Source organism: Suncus etruscus, chromosome 6 (genome assembly GCF_024139225.1).
Source record: "Suncus etruscus isolate mSunEtr1 chromosome 6, mSunEtr1.pri.cur, whole genome shotgun sequence".
Classification (NCBI taxonomy): Eukaryota; Metazoa; Chordata; class Mammalia; order Eulipotyphla; family Soricidae; genus Suncus; species Suncus etruscus.
Window position 1 is genome coordinate 31,308,591 of NC_064853.1, and position 8,509 is coordinate 31,317,099.

An 8,509-nucleotide genomic window follows, 5' to 3' on the forward strand; every position below is an offset into this window, starting at 1 on the left:
AAACTAAAAAACAAACAAACAAACAAAAAACATAAAAATGGGTTAAGGGCCTAAGTAGACATTTCTCAGAATAAGCTATAGAGAACCACTTATCACATAAAAAGGTGCTCAGCCTCCTTAATCAATAGGGAAATGCAAATCTAAGCCACAGGATACTACCACACCCTAAGAGGATAACTATAGTTTCAAAACAATCACAACAAATAGCAGAAATAAAAATAAATCGCCTGGAGCAATTTCTAAGCTTAAAGCCAGAAGTGACCCCTGAGCGCTGCTAGATGTGACCCAAAAAACAAAAAAAATTAAGAAATAAAAATAATAGGCAAGGGCCTGAGCGATAGCACAGCAGGTAGGGGATTTGCAGTGCACGCAGCCAACCCAGGTTCAATTTAGCATCCCATATGGTCCCCAAGCCTGCCAGGAGCGTTTTCTGAGCTCAGATCCGGGAGTAACCCTGAGAGCCACTGGGTGTGGCATCAGAACAAACAAAATAACAGGCAAGTGTTGAGGAAGTGGAGGCAGGACCATAAGATGGTGTAGCCTGTTGAGACAGTGTGGCCGTTCCTGCACAGAATTACACTAGAGCTCAGCAACCTCACATCTGTGTGGACACTCAGAAAAAGTCAAAGCACAGCGCTGCTAGGAGGCCAGAGTAAAAATTAGAGGCTACATACGAAGAAAAAGAAGGAAGAATAAGAAGGTAGGGAAGGAAGGAAGGAAGTGTAGATAGAAGATGTGGCCCAGCTTCCCCAGCAGAGAAATGTCTGGGCAGACTCACTTTCTGTGCTGAGTCCACCCTACATGTGTGCCCACAAACCACCTTGCTATTTGGCTCTAGAGATGGCTCATGCTGTCACTGTCTGCTGGTCCTGCTGGGTCACTGCCATCCAGAGTGACCAACCATCCCATCACTCTGGACAGCATTGACCCACCATTCCAGTCTGCCTGAGGCTGATGGGTTCCCTGTCAGATCTATCAGTTCTTACATTAAGTCCAAGCAAGCAAAATCAGGTCAAGTTGGGCACCCTAAGCCAGTTAAGGTGGTGGTAGTGGTGGTGGTGATGGGGTTAATCAAAACTTCTTAGCCCTTTGCTAAATGGGCTTACATTTTCAAAAACATGCATTAATCTCTCTGACTTCTGTATCGTGACCTTTACCATCATTTGACTAGAGTTCCAGATGTTTTCTGTTCGATTCTAAATTCACAATAGTCTGATGCTCTATTTCTTTTAGCTGGGAAGTAAAAAGAGTGTGAGGAAGAAGATAAAACTCTCAAGTCATTTCTAGACACTCCACAAAGTATAAACAAGACCTGACCAACAGATCCAGATTTCAAGGCTTTTACCAAGATGTTTCTCAGTGGCAGAGCATTTGCTTTTCATGTGTGAGGCCATCAGTTTGATTTCTAGCACCGCATGCTTCTCTGAACAGCACTGAGTGTGATGCAAAAAGCAAAACCAAAATTCTGAGCTTTGGTGTGGCAGCCAGTTTTGCGTCCCTAGAGCCTCTGGTCACTCAAGCCCTCTAGTTTCTAACATTGATGTACCTTTGCTTCCAACTCTCCATTTCAGGTGTCTCCAGTGAAAATTTGTGACTTTGACTTGGGCAGTGGTGTGAAACTGAACAATTCCTGCACCCCTATAACCACGCCAGAGCTGACTACACCTGTATGTATGGCCGGGCTCTCTGGGTTGCCTCCTTAGGGGTTCCTGTAGTTTGGAGCTCCCCAAGACCTGACCAAAGTGTGCCTCCATTGCTTCCTTCTGCCGAGTTATTTGACTTATGTGTTGATAAACATCTTCCCTCAAGTGCTTAGGTGCTAATGAAACTGTTATAGCTTTGGGGCTGGTAAAGAGGTGGAGGGAAGGAGGTAATACTTTTCTGCTGATGTCAAAACAAATTGCACCTGTAGTACAGGTTAATTCTCTGGGGCTGGAATACAGTAAGTAAGGTATTTGCCTTGCCCTTGGCCAACCTGGGTTCTATCTTTGGCCTCCAATATGATCCCCAAGCACTGCCAGGAGTAATTCCTGATCTCAGAGTCAGAAGTAACACTTGATCATTGCCAGATGTGACCTCAAAACCAACAAAAGAACAGGTTAAACCCTGACTCCTGACCCTGCTTAATGTAGACCTATTCCCAGGAGATGCAGGTGGCTCTGAGGGTCCTATTCCCATTTGGGATGAAGGATAAATTCTCTCTGTTGAGACCTGAGCTTCCTCTCTTCTCTGTGTTGTTTGGCTGAGTATTCCTCTTGTTGTGGGACTTCACATTTCTTGCCCAGATGGAGCTGCTGGGAGTTTCTTCATCCTAAATTATCTCTTATACACATTAAGTTTCCTTTAATTATGATTCTGTTGAGATTTGCATGCTTCATAAGTGATTTTTCCCAATAACCTTTTCTTAAGACACGCATTATAAAATGCTCATATTGCATCTTATTCGGAGCAAAATTATTAGAAATGTCTCTATATTCATTTCTACTACACTAAGCTACCTTGTTCCTGAAGTCATTAACTTTTTTTTTTTTTTGGTTTTTGGGCCACACCCGGTAACGCTCAGGGGTTACTCCTGGCTATGCGCTCAGAAGTCGCTCCTGGCTTGGGGGACCATATGGGACGCCGGGGGATCGAACCGCGGTCCGTCTCCTAGGCTAGCGCAGGTAAGGCAGGCACCTTACCTCCAGCGCCACTGCCCGGCCCGAAGTCATTAACTTTAATTGCTAATAACAAAGAAAATACCCTTTTCCCTCTTATCTTCTTCCCATCAAATTAGTTACTTGCATCAAGGGGGATGGGAGGGAACAGTGGTTGTCTCTAGGTGACCCTAACTTAATGAAGAGGGGAGGAAAAAGAATTGTTTTTTTTTTTTTCTTCTCAGCAGTTTTCTCTAGAAGCACGGGAGGAGGGGATCTTGATTCTCACCCTGGATCTGCCACTTACATGCTTGAGTAAATCTGTTTCATCTAGTCCTTGATTGCCTCATCTGTAAACTGGGAGGGGTGGGTGAAGCATAGACCTCGCTTTCCTGGGTGGTCTTTCAGTTCTACATTCTTTTGTTTTGTTTTGTTTTTTGGTTTTTGGATCACACCTAGTGGCACTCAGGGGTTACTCTTTGCTCTGCACTCAGAAATTGCTCCTGGCTAGCTCAGGGGACCATATGGAATGCCAGGGTTTGAACCACTGCCCGTCCTGGATTGGCTGCTTGCAAGGCAAACACCCTACCCACTGTGCTATCTCTCCGGCCTCACAGTTCTATGTGCTTATGTTTCAGGAAAGCCTGAGATTTCACTCTAAGAAAACCTGGTTTTATAGAATTGGGTCTCCCCAGTTTCCCTCTGAGTGCTTTGTTCTTGGTACCTGTATAGTAAATACCTGTTTGCAGGGAAGTAAAGCAGCGAGCTTCTTGACAATAAGGTTCTTCATACTGGAGAAAAGGGGATAAGGAGACCCGGACCTGTTCATGTTGCTCAGTGGGAAATGAAAGGCCTTAGTTTGGGCTGGAGCAATAGCATAGGGCATGGCTGAGTTTGCTCAGCATCCCTTACAGTCTCCCCGAGCCCACCAGGAGTAATTCCTGAGTGCAGAGCCAGGGGTAAACCTTGAGCATTGTTGATATTGCCCAAAACCAAAAAAAAAAAAAAAAAAAAGACTTCAGTTTGCACGTGACCAACTGACCCCATTTCTCAAACTGAACCCTTTGGTGATAGAGGGACACTATGACAACTTTTTGTCATGACTGGCTGGCTCTCCTGACAACTTTTTGCTGTGAAACACATATGCTTGCCCTTTGTCTCATTTATATTCTAGTCTCTGTCATGATCTGTCTCAGAAACTAAGCCTCTCTTTTCTTTTCTTTTTCTTTTCTTTTTTTTTTTTTTTTTGGTTTTTGGGTCACACCCAGCAGTGCTCAGGGGTTACTCCTGGCTGTCTGCTCAGAAATAGCTCCTGGCAGGCACGGGGGACCATATGGGACACCAGGATTCGAACCACAGACCTTCTGCATGCAAGGCAAACACCTTACCTCCATGCTATCTCTCCGGCCCCTAAGCCTCTCTTTTCTTCCCACTCATCCTCACAGTGCGGTTCTGCAGAATACATGGCCCCAGAGGTGGTGGAGGTCTTCAGGGACGAGGCTACTTTTTACGACAAGCGCTGTGACCTGTGGAGCTTGGGCGTGGTCCTGTACATCATGCTGAGTGGCTACCCTCCCTTTGTAGGCCACTGCGGGGCTGACTGTGGCTGGGACAGGGGTGAGGTCTGCAGGGTGTGCCAGGTGAGCACAGCTCCAGGACTCATTGCAATGGATGGGATCCAGAACTAGTCAGAGGTGGGTTGGCGTGGAAAGTGGGGTTCCAGATCTGAAGGAGGTTGGATATCACATCCTTTCCCTGTTTAAGGGCAATCATGAGAAGTGGAGGTCATTGGGCACTCATCCTGGAAGTCAGGGAGGATGGTTCTTAGAGATCATATCTGAGCTAATGGGAGGGAGTAAGCAAGACAAGCGACACCAGCAAACTCAAGGAGATGTGGACCAGCTACATGTGTGGAGGGTGGAGAGGGGCTCTGGAACAGGGTGACTGGAGAAAAGTTTGACAGAGGATAGCAGGCCCTACATGCTGGCCACAGGATCTGGACTTTGTTCTCTAGCTGGTATTCCTCACCATCACCCAACTAGCCTACAAGCAACATGTGCTTCCTGGCATAGCCAGCTCATGTTTGTGGTAGAGGGTTTAAGGGAGGGCAGGAGGGGAGCAGGGTACAGGACAGAGGCTCCCCGGAAGTAGCCCTGTCTGTGGCACCTTCAGAAGGAATCTTCTTTATCTAGAACAAGTTGTTTGAAAGCATCCAGGAAGGAAAGTATGAGTTTCCCGACAAGGACTGGGCACACATCTCCCAAGAGGCCAAGGACCTCATCACCAGGCTCCTGGTTCGAGATGCAAAGCAGAGACTGAGTGCGGCCCAGGTTCTGCAGCACCCATGGGTGCAGGGGGTGAGTGACTCAAGGAGAGGGTTTTTCCCCCACTCAAGACGGTGGCAGGCTTGAGCAAGCTCTCTTACCTGGCAGCGTCAGTCGTAGCTTCAGGGGCTCCTCTGCCCTCAGGGTCTACCCATGCTTCAATCCCTGCAGAGGGAGCTGACCCCTGACCTAGCCTTAGGCTGAGCCTTTGACAGGCCAGACTCTGGCCTTGTGGCTCTGACCCGAGCTCTGTGGAGGAGAATAGAGGGCACCGGGCAGTCAGCAGGAGCAGCCCTCTCTTGGCAGGGGCACGAGGAAATGGCTTGGTATTATCATTCAGGCCTGTAGGGCCACCCTCATACAAATACCATTAGCTGAGCCTTGCTGCCATTGTGCTGTAAGGCTGCCCTGTGTGCACTAAGGTTCTCGTGAGCCTGGGTTCTGATAGCCTAAAAGACATAGTGTTCCCCCACGCTAAGGATCCCAGTCATCATCGGAAAAATTCTTCAGCTATCATCCTTCATCCATGGGGTCTGGCAGAGTTTCCTTGCCTCTTTGGTGGGTCAGGCCTGAAGCAGTGCAGCAGCCCTGCCAGAGGAAAGAGCCAATATTGCCATCCCAGTATCCAGCCAAGAGTCCCTAATTAGGTATGCCAAATTCCCAGCCACCCCAGGAATTTCATCTTTGCTGAACACATGCTAGAGCTTAGCAATACCAGACGGGCAAGACCCAGTTCCTGTCTTCCTGACCTAATGAGGAGAGGGAGACAGGGGAAAAAAAGGACAGGCTGGCCACAGATGCACTCAGGAGTGCTGAGGGATCACAGGACCAGGATCTGTCTCTGCTGGGGACAAGGGAAGAAGGCAGGCGGAAGGGGAAGTGACCTTGGAGCTGGTCTTGGAAGAGTACTAGGACTTGGCCAGGCAAAGAGAAGGGCTCTCTTCACAGAGGCAGTGGGAGAAGAGCTGTCCCTGGGTCACGCTCTGCTGGCCGGGCTGACTTGCAGGCAGTCATGGCCACACTCTCATGCTGGGCCATGACCTGCAGCTCTTCGTGCACCTGTACTGGCTGGGTGGGGTTAACGACCACTACCCATAGGGGAGCCATACTGATCCTCACGTCTATCCTTCCCCTTCTAGCAAGCTCCAGAAAAGGGACTTCCCACGCCGCAAGTCCTCCAGAGGTAAATGCCCCCACTCTAGCTCTCTTCTCTCTTCCACTTGACTTCCCCTTCAGCTCTCACCTGTGGCAGACAGAGGGTCTCCCCCCACTGCTCAGACCTCTTTATCCAAAGAGGCTCCCTGCCCTATCTTCTTCCCACTTGCTCTTCTGCACTCTCTGGTTCCTTGACAGAAAATTTAGCTCCAGGGGCCAGAGAGATAGCATGGAGGTAAGGCGTTTGCCTTGCATGCAGAAGGACGGTGTTTCAAATCCCGGCATCCCATATGATCGCCCGAGCCTGCCAGGAGCGATTTCTGAGCATAGAGCCAGGAGTAACCTCTGAGCGCTGCCGGGTGTGACCCAAAAACAAAACAAAACAAAATTTAGCTCCCGTATTCTTTTCTGTCACCTGGATGGTGCCCTCCATTACTGTGGATGCCTCTCCAGGTACTGTTTTCCAGAGGAACCCTGTTTACCTGTTCTGCATATCCACATGAACTCTAACTATTCACAGTTCACAAGCCATGGCTTCTCTGTGGGCATTGCCAGTGGCTTCCTTCAGCTGTGGTGGTTGGTTACAGGAGTGGGAATCAGGGACACACAGTAAAGTACAGGACTGTGTCCGATGCACTACTGGCACCGTTGCTTAATGAAGACTTCCCACAGGTGAGACACCAGTGCTGTGGCTGCAGATATTGTAGCCACATCTTCTGACTGTTCAGAGAAGGGTGTTCTCCTTACTCCAGTGGATAAAAAACCAGGACTGGAGAGAGCTCCCTAACTAGAGACTACACATCCAGCCTGGGAATCCAACTTTAACTAGAGTCTATACCTTTTCATATGAGCTTGTACTGTAGGTGCATTGTCCTAAACCCCAATGACCAGGGCGAAAGCATTGGGAACCCCTGTGTATTTGACTAGGACTAATGCGTTAGGGAAGCCCTCCTAGAGAGGGAAGCCCTCTCTAGTCCCAGTTCATTTGAGCAGGATGATAGTACCCGGCTTAAATTCCCACCCGAATCTCCAGAGCAGCATCCAGTTGTCTTGAGGCCCCAAAACTCAGTGTCTTCAGGAAATCCAGAATGTCTTTTCCATGCTGGTCATAAGCCAAGTTCTGGAGACAGACCCAAAGGCACGGCCTTGCTCTGCAGCCCCTTCCCCTGACAGGGAGGGGAACGTGGTGTATATCCTAGCCTAGACCATTTTCTGTGCAGAAGGGTCATGAGGGTGCAAAGGGGGAATGCCGCATAGTGGGGCAGTCTTCCTGCTACTGGACAAGAACTGGCTCGGACAGACTGGAAGGAACACAAATGCAGCCGCTGGTCCGGCTGAGCCCACCCAGCCCGACCCCTGTCTCCTGTGCCTTTCTTGCTCCTACAGAAATAGCAGCACCTTGGACCTTACCCTCTTCGCGGCTGAGGCCATCGCCCTGAACCGCCAGCTGTCAGAGCATGAGGAGAGTGAACTGTCCGAGAAGCCGGAGGCGCTGGCAGAGGCTATGTGCTCTGTGAAGCTTTCCCCTCCTGCCAAGTCTCGCCTGGCCCGACGGAGAGCACTTGCCCAAACAGGCCGCAGTGCGGACACAACTCCATGCCCAGCACCCACAGCACCTTGAGCCCCTTTAGCCTGTCAGGAGTGTCCCCTCTGGAAGTCTTGTGACCCACTTGTGCCAAGCAGGGAAAGGACCTGCTTTTGTAGCCACAAAGGCCCTGAGGTTCCCACCCAACCTCCCCCCACCCCAATTCCCAGGAGTCCTCAAGGAAAAAGTGTTTTGCAAAGGGGTTATCTTTATGAAGGAAAGCAATCACTTGTCACTTTGCATAATCGCCTGCGGCAGGGACATCTCTTTGCGAGGCTCGTGCCCACCTGCTCACCCTCCTGCCTGCAGATCCCAGATCCTGCCTGAGCTCACCGCAGCCAGCCAGGCGGCAGCTGGGGCTGCAGCCTTCAGGGAGCCAAGCTTGAGAAGCATCCGCTGACAGAAGCTGCTTCCCTCTGCACTGTCACCCCCCTCTCGCAGTCCTTCCACCTTCCTCTGTCCTCCGGATGTCCTCCCCACTGGCTGAGCAAAGCCAGCCCCTCAATTCTGGTCCGGGCAGGGCACCTTCTGCCTTTCTGATGCTAGCTCAGTCTTCCAGGCTGGAGCACAGAGACGCACATAATCTTTCTTTGCCATGACCAAAATGTGTCCCTCATTTATCATCCTCTCCCTTGTTTGGGATTGCTGCTAAAATCAGTATTATTCCTTTTTTAAGAAGTTTTTTTTTTTTTTTTTTTTAAATCCAGGCTCTTCGAGCCAACATGGGGCTTTAAACTCCTACTGCAAACCCATGGTGGACTTTCCTGAGCATAAAATAGCTCACTCTTCTTTCACAAATGTTTGTTGTT

The 8,509-nt window shown here is 49.5% G+C and overlaps 1 protein-coding gene across 1 annotated transcript in view; it reads left to right on the forward strand.

Annotated features, from left to right (window-relative positions):
• The window catches only part of MKNK1 (MAPK interacting serine/threonine kinase 1), a 31,947-nt gene extending 24,133 nt beyond the window's left edge, over window positions 1–7,814 (forward strand). The window contains exons 7-11 of the mRNA XM_049774871.1: window positions 1,572–1,667; window positions 4,082–4,276; window positions 4,829–4,993; window positions 6,100–6,143; window positions 7,502–7,814. Coding sequence (XP_049630828.1) covers window positions 1,572–1,667; window positions 4,082–4,276; window positions 4,829–4,993; window positions 6,100–6,143; window positions 7,502–7,736 — 735 coding nt within the window. The 3' untranslated portion in view covers window positions 7,737–7,814. The remainder of the gene's footprint in view (window positions 1–1,571; window positions 1,668–4,081; window positions 4,277–4,828; window positions 4,994–6,099; window positions 6,144–7,501) is intronic.
• The last annotated feature ends 695 nt before the right edge of the window (window positions 7,815–8,509 follow it).